Genomic DNA, 14,900 nt, shown 5'->3' with positions numbered 1-14,900 from the left:
AAACCATGAGCTGTAGTGTAGGTCGCAGATGTGGCTCATATCCCACAGTGCTGTGGCTGTGGCGTAGGCTGGCAGCTGCAGCTGCAATTCAACCCCTAGCCTGGGAACTTCCAGGTGCCACCCTGAAAAAAAAAAAAAAAGAAAAGAAAAAAGAAAAAAGAAAAAAAGTAAAGAAAATGCATAACATAGGAAAATAGACCCAGAGCTTGTGGTGTTAATGTGGGAACTGTCTCCATTACGTTCTGGAATCTCCATATAACAGGACATCTCTTGAAGTTGAGCTTCTTAGTGGATAAGTTTCTTCTGGTGAAACTTCAGAGGAAATAACTGCTGATGATTGTGAAAGACTTAAAGTACCCCTCACCCATATTATCCACCTCTTGGCAGGGCCACTGGTCTCTACCTTTTCAACATTGTTGTGAACCTTGAATAAACTGGGTTCAGTATCAGCTACAAGATGTCATTAAAATTTTTTTTCACAATTTGCCAAAGGGGGAGTTCCCTTCGTGGCATATCAGAAACGAATCTGACTAGTATCCATGAGGATGTGTTTATTCCCTGGCCTCGCTCAGTGGGCTGGGGATCTGGTGTTGCCGTGAGCTGTGGTCTGGGTCGCAGACTTGGCTCAGATCTGGCATGGCTGTGGCTCTGGCTGTGGCAGGCAGCTGTCACGTTGATTTGACCCCTAGCCTAGGAACTTCCATATGCTGCGGGTTTGGCCATGAATAGCCAAAAACAAACAAAAACAATTTAACAAGGAGAAAGTTTGCCTACAATCCTACCATCTTAATAAATTATGTTCATTTTCTGTTTCCTTCTGTTTTTTCCATATACATATATGACAATTAAAATCTAGCCAAAGATAACATTTTTGTTTACTCCTATTCCATTTGGTTCAGTTTCTTCAAAGTTTTCATAATTATAATTTTCTTTTTTAAATTTTATTTTATTGATGTATAGTTGATTTACAATATCATGTTAGTTTCTGGTATACAGCAAAATGATTCAGTTATACATACATATTCTTTTTCATTATGATTTGTTCCAGGATATTGAATATAATTCTGTGTGTTATATACAGTAGGACCTTATTGTTTACACATTCTATAAATAACAGTTTGAATCTGCTAGTTCTCAGACTCCCAATCCATCCCTCCCCTACCCCACCTCCCTCTTGGCAACCATAAGTTGTTTTCTATGTCTGTGAGTCTGTCTCTGTTTCACAAATAAGTTCATTTTTGTCTTTTTTTTGGGCTGTTCCTGGAGTATAGAAGTTCCTGGGCCAAGGATCAAACCTGCCCCACAGCAGATACCTGAACTGCTGCAGTGACAATGCAAGAGCCTTAACCCACTGAGCCACAAGAGAAATCCTGTGGCATATTTTCTTTTCTTTCTTTCTTTCTTTGTCTTTTTAGGGCCGCACCCACAGCATATGGAAATTCTCAGACTAGGGGTCAAATCAGAGCTGTAGCTGCCGGCCTACGCCTCAGCCACAGCAATATCAGATCCAAGCTGCGTTTGCAACTTACACAGAGCTCACGGGCAATGTGGGATCCTTAACCCCGAGTGAGGCCAGGGATCAAACCCGAGTCCTCATGGATGCTAGTCGGGTTTGTTACTGCTGAGCCATAATGGGAATTCCTATTTTATGTTACTTTGCATTACATTATTTTATTTTTTATTTTCGGGCCTCCCTGTGGGCATATGGAGTTCCCCGGCCAGGTAGCAGATGTGAGCCGAACGTTGTGACCTATGCCAGAGCTGCGTTAATGTTGGATCCTTAACCCACTGTGCCTGGCTGGAGAAGGAACTAGTGCTACAGATATGCCGATGATCCCGTTGCGCCACAGTGGAAATTCCCTGTGGCATATTTCATTTTATTTTGTCTTTTTTTTGGCTGGCCTACCACTTATGGACTTCCTGGACCAGGGACTAGATCGCAGCCACAGTGGTGACCTGTGCCACAGCTGTGGCAACTCAGGATCTTCTAGCCCACCCTGCTGAGGTTGGGATTGAACCTACGTTCTAGTACTGCAGAGATGCCACCAATTCCCCCTTGGGCCACAGCGGGAACTCCTTCCTGTGGCATATTTTAGATTCTACATGTGATATCATATGGTATTAGTCTTTCTCTTTCTGACTGACTTCTCTCAGTATGATAACCCCTAGGTCCATCCATGTTGCTGCAAATGGCATTATTTGATTTTTTATGGCTGAGTAATGCTCCATTGCATATATATATCTATATATACACCTCGTCTTTATTCATTCATTTGTCAATGGCCATTTATAGTTTGTCTTGGCTATTGCAAATAGTGCTATGAACATGTATCTTTTCGAATTTAGAGTTTTCTCTCAGTATATGCCCAGGAGTGGAATTGCTGGATTACATGGCAACTCTATTTTTAGCGTTTGGTGCTTTTTGTTTTTTTGTTTTGTTTTGTTTTTTGTTTTGCTTTTTAGGGCCACAACTGAAACATATGGAAGTTCCCAGGCCTGGGGCCACATTGGAGCAGTAGCCGCTGGCCTATGCCACAGCCACAATAACATGGGATCTGAGCTGCATCTATGACCTACACCACAGCTGACAGCAATGCTGGATCCTTAACCCACTGAACCAGGGATCAAACCTGCATCCTCATGAATGCTAGTCAGATTCGTTTCTGCTGCACCACAATGGGAAATTCCTATTTTCAGTTTTGTGGGCAACCTCCATACTGTTCTCCTTTGCTGCACTAATTTACATTCACACTGACAATGTAGGAAGGTTCACTTTTATCCACTCTGTTCAGCATTTGATATTTGTAGACTCTTTTTAACGACAGCCGTTCTGACTGGTGGGAAATGGTACCTCCTCGTAGTTCTGATTTGCATTTCTCTAATAATTAGTGACAGTGAACATCTTTTCATGTGCCTATTGGCCATGTGTATATCTTCTTTGGACAAATGTCTATTTAGGTCTTCTGCCCAGTTTTTGATGGGGTTGTTTTGTTGCTGAATTGTATGAGCTGTTTAGACATTTTGGAAATTAAGCTCTTGTCGGTCTCATTTGCAAATATTTTTTCTGAGTCTGTAGGTTGTCTTTTCATTTTGTTTATGGTTTCCTTTGCTGGGAAAAAGCTTATAAGTTTGATCAGGTCCCATTAATTTATTTTTACTTTTATTTAATGTCTTGGAAGACTGACCTAAGAAAACATTGGTATGATTTATGTCAGAAAAAGTCTAGCTTTTATTTTCTTTTAGGAGTTTTATGGTGTCACGTCTTATCCATAATTATAATTTATTTAATTTTTTTTGCTTTTTAGGGCCATACCCTCAGCATATGGAAATTTGCAGGCTAGGGGTTGAATCAGAGCTATAGCTGCTGGACTACGCCACAACCACAGCCACAGCTATGCAGGATCCTACTGAGGTAGGCCAGGGATCGAACCCGAAAGTCCCATAATTATAATTTTCGATACTTTCATTATACTTCCATTTTTTTCACTTTTTTTTTTGGCTGCACTTATGGCATGCAGAAGTTCCTGGACCAGGGATCAAACCTGTGCCACAGCAGCGACCTGAGGTGCTGCAGTGACAACAGGGGATCCCCAACCCTTTGTACTACAAGAGAACTCCACACTTTTCACCATTTTTATTGCAAATTTTTGGCTCAACCCATGTCATATTGAACTTCCCAGGCCAGGGACTGAATCCATGCTGCAGCTGTGACCTACTCTACAGCTGCAGCAACACTGGATCCTTAACCTACCGTGATGGGCTGGGGATTGAACCTGCAATTTTGCAGTGACCCAAGCTGCTATAGTTGGATCTTTAACCCACTGCACCATGGCAGGAACTCCATATTGTGGCATTTAAAGACAAAATTTATCTATATTTATTATTAGTGTTTTTTTCCATGCCTGCAGCATGCATAAGTTCCCAGGCCAGGGATTGAACTAAGCTACAGCAGTGACAATGCTGGATCCTTAACCCGCTAGGCTACAAATTTTTCCTTATTAACAAACAAAGGCAATGCATATTCAATAGAAAAACAATTTAATCTGCTTCTTCTCCAAAGACAGCTGTTACCTAACTCTCTTTCCAGTCACATATTATATATGCAGACAAAACTTTTATGATAGGTTTGGTAACCCTTTTTTTTTCATACAGTATTATGGATATCTATGAATCTTTGCTTATCAATAGATATATTTATGATATATTTTTTTCTTTTTACAGACATGCCTATGGCATATGGAGGTTCCCAGGCTTGGAGTCTAATCAGAGCTGTAGCTGCTGGCCTACACCAGAGCCACAGCAACACGGGATCCGAGCTGAGTCTGCGACCCACACCACAGCTCATGGCAATGCCAGATCCTTAACCCACTGAGCGAGGCCAGGGATGGAACCCTCAACCTCATGGTTCCTAGTTGGATTCGTTTACCACTGAGCCATGATGGGAACTCCTGGCATACACACTTCTAAAGCTTTTGATAACCACTGCCAAACTGATCTCCAAAAGAGTTGTAGATTATATCAATTTACACTCCCAACAGCACCTTCCAAGCAATGCCTATTTTCCTTCAAACTCACCACGTCATTTTATCTGTCAATTTAATGAAATATGTCTAGTAGTTTACATTTGTTTGTTTTGTCTTTTGTCTTTTTAGAGCCACACCCACGGCATATGGAGGTTCCCAGGCTAGGGGTTGAATTGGAGCTGTAGTTGCCAGCCTACCCCACAGCCACAGCAATGCCAGATCCTTAACCCACTGAGCAAGGCCAGGGATCGAACCTGTATCCTCATGGATACTAGATGGATACTAGTCAGGTTGGTTAACCACTGAGTCACAACGGGAACTCCTAGTTTATATTTCTTTAATTACTAGTGACTAATCATTTTTCTGTATAGTTACTGGCCACTTACTGTTTTGTGAATCTTTTTGTGCATGTGTGTATTTTTAGGGCCGGCCCACATCCATGGCATGTGGAGGTTCCCAGGCTAGGGGTTGAATTGGAGCTGTAGTTGCCAGACTTCGCCACAGCCACAACAATGCCAGATCCAAGCCATGTCTGTGACTTACACCGCCACTCATGGCAATGCTGGATCCTTAAGCCACTGAGTGAGGCCAGGGATCAAACCTGCATCCTCATGGATGCTAGTCAGATTTGTTTCTACTGAGGAATGATGGGAAGACCTCTTTTGTGAACTTTTAACACACCATTTACAGACTGAATCATCTTTTTCCTCTGAAATACCTTTATAAAAAAATTAGGAGTTCTTGTTGTGATGCAATGGGTTAAGAATCCGACTGCAAAAAAAAAAAAAAAAAAAAAGGAGTTCCCGTTGTGGCGCAGTGGTTAACGAATCCGACTAGGAACCATGAGGTTGCGGGTTCAGTCCCTGCCCTTGCTCAGTGGGTTAAGGATCCGGCGTTGCTGTGAGCTGTGCTGTAGGTCGCAGATGCGGCTCGGATCCCACGTTGCTGTGGCTCTGGTGTAGGCCGGTGGCTACAGCTCCGATTCAACCCCTAGCCTGGGAACCTCCATATGCCGTGGGAGCGGCCCAAGAAATGGCAAAAAGACAAAAAAAAAAAAAAAGAATCCGACTGCAGCGACTTAGGTCAGTGCTGAGGTGAAGGTTCAGTCCCCAGATGGGCACAGTGGGTTAAAGGATCCCGTGTTGCCACAGCTGCAGGTGTAGGTCACATTTGTGGCTTAGATTCACTCCCTGGCCTGAGAACTTCCATAGCCATGGATACAGCCATTAAAAAAGAAATTAAATTTCTAGAATTCCTTTGTGATGCAGTAGATTTGGGATCTGGTGTTGTCGCTGTAGTGGCCTGGGTTTCTGCTGGGGTGTAGGTTCGATCCCTGGATGGAGGACTTCCTGCATGCTGCAGGTGTGTCCAAAAAAAAAAAAAAAAAGATAAATTTCTATTAATGCATGGGACTTTTCTGGATTTTGTATTTTGTTCCATTAATCAGACTACCAAGTCTTTTCCAGTTGTTCACTGTATTAATGTTATTCCCTGATTACTCTTCCTAAAATTTATTGGCTTTTCTCAAACACCAATTCTTTCAAATGAACTTTAGGAATACTTTACCAAGTTTGCCAGAAATTGCACTGTACAATGTACAAGGGGCACAACTGACATTTAAAAATATTGAGTCTTGGCATTCCCATCGTGGCACAGTGGAAACAAATCTGACTAGGAACCGGAAGGTTGTGGGTTAAATCCCTGGCCTTGCTCAGTGGGTTAAAGATCTGACGTTGCAGTGAGCTGTAGTGTAGGCTGGCAGCTGTGGCTCCAATTTGACCCCTAGCCTGGGAACCTCCATATGCACAGGTGGGGCCCTAAAAAGCAAAAAATAAAAAAGTAAAAATAAAAAAATTAAAACATTGAGTCTTCCCATCCATTAACATGGGTGTTTTAATTTAATAGTCTTTTTCTTTTAGGTTTCTGAATAATCATAATTTATTTTTGGACTGTACAGATCTGATTAAACTTATGCTTAAATACAATATATTTGTGTTGCTTTTGAAATAAGACATTATTAGATTTTCAAACTGCTTACTGATGGTGTATATGAAAGGTAATAATCTTTGTATATTTATCATGTAATAAGATACTTTGCTAGATTATTATTTTTTTTTTTTTAGGGCCGCACCCCTGGCATATGGAAGATCCCAGGCTAGGGGTCAAATTGGAGCTGCAGTTGCTGGCCTACACCATAGCTCATAGCAATGCCAGATACTTAATCCACTGACTGAGGCCAGGGATTGAACCCAGGCCTTCATGGATACCAGCCAGTTTTGTTTCCACTGAGCTACAATGGGAACTCCCCATCTGAGTGTCTCAACAGGTATCTCAAAATCACTGTCTAAAATCAAAGTCCTGATCTTACTCAGTACTGTTCTACTTCCAGTCTTCCCTATGTCGGTAAATGGCAACTTTTATCCTAGTTCCCCTTAAAACATGGAGTTGGAGTTCCTGCTGTGGCATAGTGGGTTAAGAAATGTGGGAAATGTGATAAGAAATAGAGTGAAGTTGGCAGAATCTAGATCATAAGAGACCATGACTCATGGATTTTTTCTTCAGAGCACTAGAATGCCATTAAGAGTGAAATTAGGGAATCCAATTAAGAAGTATTAACAGTTGTCCACATGAAAGACAACAGGGGCTTGAATGGTGAAAGTGGAGGTAGAAAAAAAATTATTCAAGATACATTTTGGAAAAACAAACTGAAAAACAGGTGAAGGACTTGAATAGACATTTCTCCAAAAAAGATATACAAAGGGCCAACAAGCACATGAAAAGATGCTCAGCATCACTAATCATTAGAGAAATGCAGGTGTTCCCATTGTGGCTCAGCGGTAATGAACCTGACTAGTATCCATAAGACTTGGGTTCAATCCCTGGCTTCACTCAGTGGGTTAAGGATCCAGCGTTGCCATGAGCTGTGATGTATGTCACAGACAAGGCTTGGATCTGGCGTTGCTGCAGGTCTGATTTGACCCCTAGCCTGGGAACTTTAATATGCTTCAGGTGTGGCCCTAAAAAGACAAAAAAAATCGCAAATCAAAACCACAATGAGATAGACTTTATACCTCTTTGGATGTCTACTAAAAAAACAACAACAAAAAAAAACAAAACCCAAAAAACTGGGAGTTTCCATTGTGGCTCAGCAGGTTGAGGACCTAACATAGTCTTCGTGATAATGCAGGTTTCATACCTGGCCTCGCTCAGTAAGGATCCAGTGTTGCCTCAAGCTGTGGCATAGGTTGCAGATGCAGCTCAGATCCAGTGTGGCTATGGCTGTGGTACAGGATTCAGCTGCAGCTCTGATTCAACCCCTAGCCTGGGAATGTCCTTACGTCACAGGTACAGCTGTAAAAAAAACAAAAACTAAAACCAGAAAACTAGAATACAACAAGTGTTGGCAGGATGTGGAAAAACTGGAGTCTTTACGCACTGTTGGTAGAAAGGTAAAATGGTGCAGCTGCTGTGGAAAACAGTATGGTAGTTCCTCAAAAAATTAATCAGAATTACCATATGATCCAGCAATTCCACTTCAGGGTATACCCAAAAGAATTCAATGAGGGTCTCAAAGACATATTTGTACTGTTCACAGCAGCCTTATTCAAAATAGCTAAAAGGTGGAAGCCACCAAAATATCCATTGACAGATGAATGGATAAACAAAATGTGGTATATACATACAATGAAATATTATTCAGCCTTAAAAAAGGAAATTCTGACATGTGCTATAATATGGATGAATCTATGGGATATTCTGTTAATTGAAATAAGCTAGCCACAAAAAGACAAGTACTGTATGGTTATACTTATGTGAAGCACCTGGAGTAGTCAAATTAATAGAAAGAACAGTGGTTGCAAGAAGCTGTGGGGAAGGGGGGGATGGGAAGTTGTTTAATGGATATAGTTTCAGTTTTGAAAGATGAAGAGTTACAGAGATTGGTTGTACAACAATGTCAATGTACTGAACACTACTGAATTGTACACTTAAAAATGGTCATGGAGTATTTCCTGTTATGTGTATTTTACCACAATTAAAACACACACACACACAGATATATTTTAGAGATTATAATTAGTGAGGCCTCTTGGGTGCAGGTGATAGAACCCTAATTTGAACCAGCTTAGGCACATGATGGGGGTGATGAGATTTATTGGCTCATGGAATCCAAGGAAGAGTTGAACCATGGGAAGAGTATGAATATGGAGCATCAGGAACAACTGCAACCAGGAGTTGGAGTTTTTCCGGGACTTTCTGTTTCTCATCTCTGCTGCTTTCTGCATGTTGGCTTCATTCTTTTTGACTGCAGACCAGCTGGTTCCACATGGCAGGACACATGGCTGTTACCGGCTCCTGTGTTTTACATTTTAAGTCTTCCACACTGGAGAGGGATTTTCTTTTTTTCTTAGTTACAATTAAAAAAAAAAAAAATACAGGTAGGGACTATGTGGTTTGGGCCTATCTTGACCTAGGACCAGTGGCCAAGGGTGTGAGGTCATTTAAGACAGAAGTATTTACAGAAACATGAAAAAGGAACAATGATTTCTATAATACAATATTGAATATGTACATTTAAATCACATACATACACATAGTAATACCATACATTATTCAAAGATACACATACATCCAAGGACATATATCAACACATTAAGGTGGCTACCTAAGGAGATGGAAAGGAACATGAGGGGGAATTGGAATGAGGGGGAAAAAAAGATAAAATGAGAAAGACCTTGTTGATGATGTAAACCAAACAGTATGACTGCCTCTAATCTCTGGACCGGAGGGAAAAATAGGAGCAAAGGAAGGGAGTAAGAGGAAAGAAGAGAAAAGGAAATAGAAAAAGAAAACAAGAAAGTACTTCTTCTGAGTGAGAGTGACGGGCAGTTTTCAAGAAAAAAGCAAGGGGAAAATGCTGAGGTGATGCACTCCATACATGTCCGCTACTGAGGTAGAAAAGACATATCCTCATATTGGATTGAATTCGGGGAGTGAGGGAGAGGGAGGTGTCCAGGATAACTCATGGGTTTCAACGTAGATAGTGGTATAATTTATTGAGATATAAGGCTGGCAATGAAACAAATACTTTAGGGGAAAATGAGAGATTTGATGAGCTAAGCTTGTATTATCTGTGAGGCATCTGACAGGATGACTTTTGAATTAAAAGTTTTTTTTTTTTTTGCCAGAAATGTATATATTTTAACGTTTACTTTTTTATTTGCTCTCATTTTTGGCCGCCCCATGGCATATGGAGTTCCTGGGCCAGCGACTGAACCTGTGTCCCAGCACTCCCAAGACGCTGCCAATCCTGCTGCGTGCGCCACAGTGGGAGCTCCTATTTTTTTTCTTTTCTTTTTTTTTTGGCCACCCCAAAGTATGTAGAGTTCCCAGGCCAAGGATCAGATCTGAACCCAGTTGCGACTTATGCCAGAGCTGCAGCAATGCCGGATCCTTAATCCACTGTGCCCAGCTGGGGACTGAACCTGTGTCCCAGGGCTCCAGAGACGCTGCTGATCCCCTTGCACTGCAGTGCAATGGCAATGTCTACTTATTTGTTTTCTTTTTCTTTTCCCCAGGGCTGCACCTTTGGCATATGAAGTGCCCAGGCTAGGGGTCCAATTGCAGCTGCAGCTGTTGCCTTTGCCATAGTGACAGCAACTCAGGATTCAACTCTGTGACCTACACCACAGCTCAGGGCAATGCCAGATCCCTAACCCACTGAATGAGGCCAGGTATCGAACCCACATCTTCATGGTTCTTAACTCCTGTCTATTTCTGAAGAATGACTCCTTTGGTTTATCAAGTGCTGCTTTTTTTTTTTTTGGGCTATGCCTGGGTCATGCAGAAGTTCCCAGGCCAGAGACTGAACCGGAGCCACAGCTGTAACCAAAGCCACAGCAGTAATAATGCTGGATCATTAACTTGCTGGGCCTCAAGGGAACCTCAAGTGCTGTTCTTTTTCCCTTATTAATTTCTGATTTTATCTTTATTTCTTCCCCTATTTTTCTTTTACTTCCTTTTTCTACCCTTGAATACTCAGCTATTTTTTTTTTTCTTTTTAGGGCCACACCTGCAGCATATGGAAGTTCCCAGGCTAGGGGTCGAATCACAGCTGCAGCTGCCTACCTATACCGGAGGCACAGCAACAGGGAATCTGAGCTGCATCCACAACCTACGCCACAGATTGCAGCAATGCCAAATCCTTAAACCACTGAGCAAGGCCAGGGGTCCAATCTGCATCCTTATGGACACCAGTCAGGTTCTTAAACTGCTGAGCCACAATGGGAACTCCTTAATTTTCATTTTCTTAAAATTTATAGTAAAAGCACTTAAGGCTACATATTTTCCTATTAATTTAATAATATATCATAGGTTTCGTTATGCAATATTTTCATTAATCTTAATTTCTGAAAAATCCACAATCTTTTTTTTTGCTTTTTTTTGGCTGCACCTGCAGCATGTGGAAATTCCCAGGCCAGAGACTGAATCCAAGCTGCATCTGTGACCTATGCTACCGATGCAGTGACACTGGATCCTTAACCCACTGTGCCACAGCAGGAACTTCCACAGTCTTATTTATTTATTTAGTCTTTTTAGGGCTGCACCTATGGCATATGGAAATTCCCAGCCTAGGGGTCCAATTGGAGCCGGCCTACACTGGAGCCACAGCAACAGGGGATCCGAGCCATATCTGTGACCTATACCACAGCTCACGGCAATGCCAGATCCTTAACCCACTGAGCGACATCAAGGATTGAACCTGCGTCCTCATGGGTACTAGTAGGATTTGTTAACCACTGAGCCATGATGGGAACTCCAATCTTAATTTTATCTACTTCTTTGACCCATGAGTTATGTATTTATTTTCTTTTGCAGCTGCACCTGAGGCACATGGAAGTTCCTGGGCAGGGGCTGAATCTGGGTCACAGCTTTGGCAATACAAGGACCTTTAACCCAATGCGCCAGCTGGGGATTGAACCCAAACCTCTGCAGTGACCCAAGCTGCTACAACTGGATTCTTAACCCACTGCGCCATGGTGGGAACTGCCCCCCTGAGTTATTTTATTTTTACTTTTAGGCCCGTAACTGCAGCATACAGAAGTTCCCCGGCTAGGGGTCTAATTGGAGCTTCAGCTGCCAGCCTACAACACAGCCATAGCAACACCAGATCTGAGCTGTAGCTGCAACCTATGTCATGCTTGTGGCAATGCTGGAGCCTTAACCCACTGACCCATGCTAGGGATCAAACCTGCATCCTCATGGATACTGGTCAGGTTCTTAAAGCACAGGGCCACAATGGTAGCTCCCCCTGAGTTATTTTAGATTTGATTTTTAAAAATAATTTCCAAGTGCTAGAATTTTTTAATTTGTAGTTATTCATTTTTAATTTTACTACTTTGTGCAAACGTGACCTGAACAATATCTGTTCTTAGAAATTGAATTCCCCCCTCTTCGATTATCCACATTTACTTTGTTGTTTTTTTGGATTACCCACATAATATGTAAACAAATCCCCACAGTAAGAGTTTAAAACATTAACTGTTAAATCTACTCTCTTCCCAAAGAAAACCATTTAACTTTTTTTGATGTATATATGCTGCAAAAAATGGTTTTGCTGTCCTCAGACAAAACCATACCTTATATTTTATTCTGCAACAGTCTTTAGAAAAAAGATGAACAATATATTTTGAGTATATTGGCACATATTTTAATTCTTTAAACTCAGCTTTCATTGTGGTACAGGTCTAAATATGGTTGTCTTTTATTTTGACTTGGTATTTCATGAACCCTTTAAAACTGAGGGTTGAATTTAAGTCTTAAATTCAAATATTCTATCAACTTAGTACTTTTTTTTCTTCAATTTAGGACTGCACCAGTGGCAAATGAAGTTCCCAGGCTAGGGGTTGTATTGGAGCTGCAGCTACCAGTTTACACCACAGCCACAGAAACTCAGGATACAAGCTGTGTCTGTGACCTACACCACAGCTCACAGCAATGCCGGATCCTTAACCCACTGAGCAAGGGCAGGAATTGAACCTGCATCCTCATGGTTACTAGTCGGACTCCTAACCGGCTGAGCCACTATGGGAACTCCTGAAAAATTTTTTTTATTATTTCATTCATTTTTTTTTTCCTTTGCTTTTTAGGGCTGAACTCTCAGCATATGGAGCCTCCCAGACTAGGGGCTGAATTGGAGCTGCAACTGCCGGCCTTCACCACAGCAATGCAGGACTGGAACCGCGTCTGCGATATACACCACAGCTCATGGCAACACCGGATCCTTAACCCACTGAGCAAGGCCAGGGATCGAACCTGCATTCTCATGGATACTAGTCAGATTTGTTTCCACTGAGCTACAACGGGACCTCCTTTATGTATTATTTCCTTTGTTTTTTTGGCCATGCCCATGGCATGTGAAAGTTCCCAGGCCAGGGTCTGAACCCATGCCACAGCAGTGACCCAAGCCATTGCAGTGACAACATGGGTCCTTAATCTGCTGCACCACAAGGGAACTCCATTCTATTATTTCTTTGATTATTTTACCTCCTTAGTTCTGTTATCACCTCTGGAACTCATATTTGATTTAGTTTTCTGGATCCATTCTTCCTATCTCCTATCTTTATCTCTCATAGTTTTTTTTTTTTTTTTTTTGGTCTTTGGTCTTTTGAGGGCCGCACTTGCGGCACATGGAGGTTCCCAGGCTAGGGGTCTATTCAGAGTTACAGCTGCTGGCCTATGCCACAGCCACAGCCACGCAGGATCTGAACCACGTTTACAACCTACACCACAGCTCATGGCAATGCCAGATCCTTAACCCACTGAGCAAGGCCAGGGATCGAACCTATGTCCTCATGGATACTAGTCAGGTTCGTTAACCACTGAGCCATGACGGGAACTCCTCTGGTAAATTTTCTTGAGTTGGCCTAACTTCTGGGAAATTCCATTTGCAGTTCACTGACACTACTGCATTAATCTGGCAAGTGTGTTTTTCCTATGAAAGTTTTGTTCAGATTATTTTTCCTTCTTTAGAGAAAAACTGATGCAATGTCCTTTCCAATTTCACCATGAAAACGAATTAGGTTTGAGCATTTTTTTTTCATTTCTCTTGTATCTGTTTTAATGATTGCCATTTGCTCTGACCATTCAAGTCACTCCCTTCTTTTGAAATCTAATGACTTTCTCCAACTGTGTAATTTTGTGGAGGTGAAGCATCTGCCACGGCTTAGGAACTGAATGAGTTGTCAGAGATTGTTTAAATCTTTTAGACCAAGTCTAAGGAATAACTGGTAACTTCTTTGCTAGTGTAGAGGGGATTGTGTGGGATAGGGAAGGAACAAGAGGTACAGAAACACCTTGCAGGAGGAGAGTTTCACCACAGTTCTGAACAGGAGCTCATGAACAAACAGGTAAAGTACAAGTCTTCACATCCGGTTACATTTTAAAGAGGGGGAAAAAAATCAATCTGAGACCTGGGAAAGTCAAGGAAAATTTTCAAGAACCCATAGTGATATAGAAATTCCTAAATCGACTCATAACACCTCCTGGTTTATTTCCACACAACCCTTCCCTCAGCAAGAGCCAGCTATACTGTATTTAAAAAAAAAAAAAAAAAATCAGGAAGCTTGGAATGCAGACTTCCATAACGGAAAAGACTGAACCTCTGGTGGTTATCGATTGTGTCATCCTGGGCAATTTGCCACCGTTCTCTGGGATTCGGTTTCCTCGTCTTTATTAATAAAATGGACATAATACTAACTGCCTTATGAGATCTTCAAGGTCCCCACGTAAAAGCCTGGGGCACTAGTCAGGGCCTGCGGAGGGAGACCCTGGCCTAAGGCGCCTGGAAAAGGCAGAAAGGAGTGACTCCGTCAACCCGAGCCCCAGACCAGCACCCGCATCCTCGAAAGCCACCTCGGCAGCAAAAGCAACCATCGCCGCGAACGCCCGCCTCACCTCGCCTGGCTCGGCTCAGCCCGACCTCACCTCAACTCCCCGGCGCTGCGCCTCCAAATCGCCTCAGCGCACCTTCCCCGACCACACCTCTGCGCACGCGCGGCGCCTGCCTGCCCAGCCCCGGCTCGCCGCCTGGCTCTCCCCCGCTGGAGCGACCGAACGTGCGACCGCCGCTTTTTCCTCCCTGTGCGGCCACCGTCGTTTGGGGAGGAGAGCGGGAGGGGGCGGGGAAAAGGGTGGGAGGTGGGTGAGCGCGCGCGCCGCCCGTCCGTCGTGGTTTCCTGGCTGCGCGCGGCGCTGGTGGAGTAGCTGCAGCTGTAGCAGCCCCCGCGAAGATGGCGGAGGGGTTGGAGCGTGTCCGGATCTCCGCGTCGGAGCTGCGAGGGATCCTGGCTACTCTGGCTCCGCAGGCCGGGAGCAGAG

The 14,900-nt window shown here is 42.9% G+C and overlaps 2 protein-coding genes across 4 annotated transcripts in view; one reads left to right on the top strand and one right to left on the bottom strand.

The window, feature by feature from the left end:
• SRR (serine racemase) overlaps nt 1-14,779 on the bottom strand; it is a 23,541-nt gene extending 8,762 nt beyond the window's left edge. Inside the window, exon 1 of one of the 3 annotated variants that reach the window (XM_047757949.1) lies at nt 14,508-14,779. The gene's annotated coding sequence lies outside the window, so the exon portion shown is untranslated. Of the gene's footprint in view, nt 1-14,477 lie in introns of all 3 variants that reach the window. The other 2 variants (XM_047757948.1, XM_047757950.1) reach the window with 2 other exon arrangements.
• The window catches only part of SMG6 (SMG6 nonsense mediated mRNA decay factor), a 216,607-nt gene continuing 216,426 nt past the window's right edge, over nt 14,720-14,900 (top strand). The window contains exon 1 of the mRNA XM_047757942.1: nt 14,720-14,900. Within this exon, the coding sequence (XP_047613898.1) occupies nt 14,813-14,900 (88 nt within the window). The 5' untranslated portion in view covers nt 14,720-14,812.

This window comes from Phacochoerus africanus, chromosome 14 (assembly GCF_016906955.1).
Source record: "Phacochoerus africanus isolate WHEZ1 chromosome 14, ROS_Pafr_v1, whole genome shotgun sequence".
In the NCBI taxonomy this organism is placed as follows: domain Eukaryota; kingdom Metazoa; phylum Chordata; class Mammalia; order Artiodactyla; family Suidae; genus Phacochoerus; species Phacochoerus africanus.
Note: the sequence above shows the minus strand (reverse complement) of the source record. Positions and strands in the feature narration are given on the sequence as shown.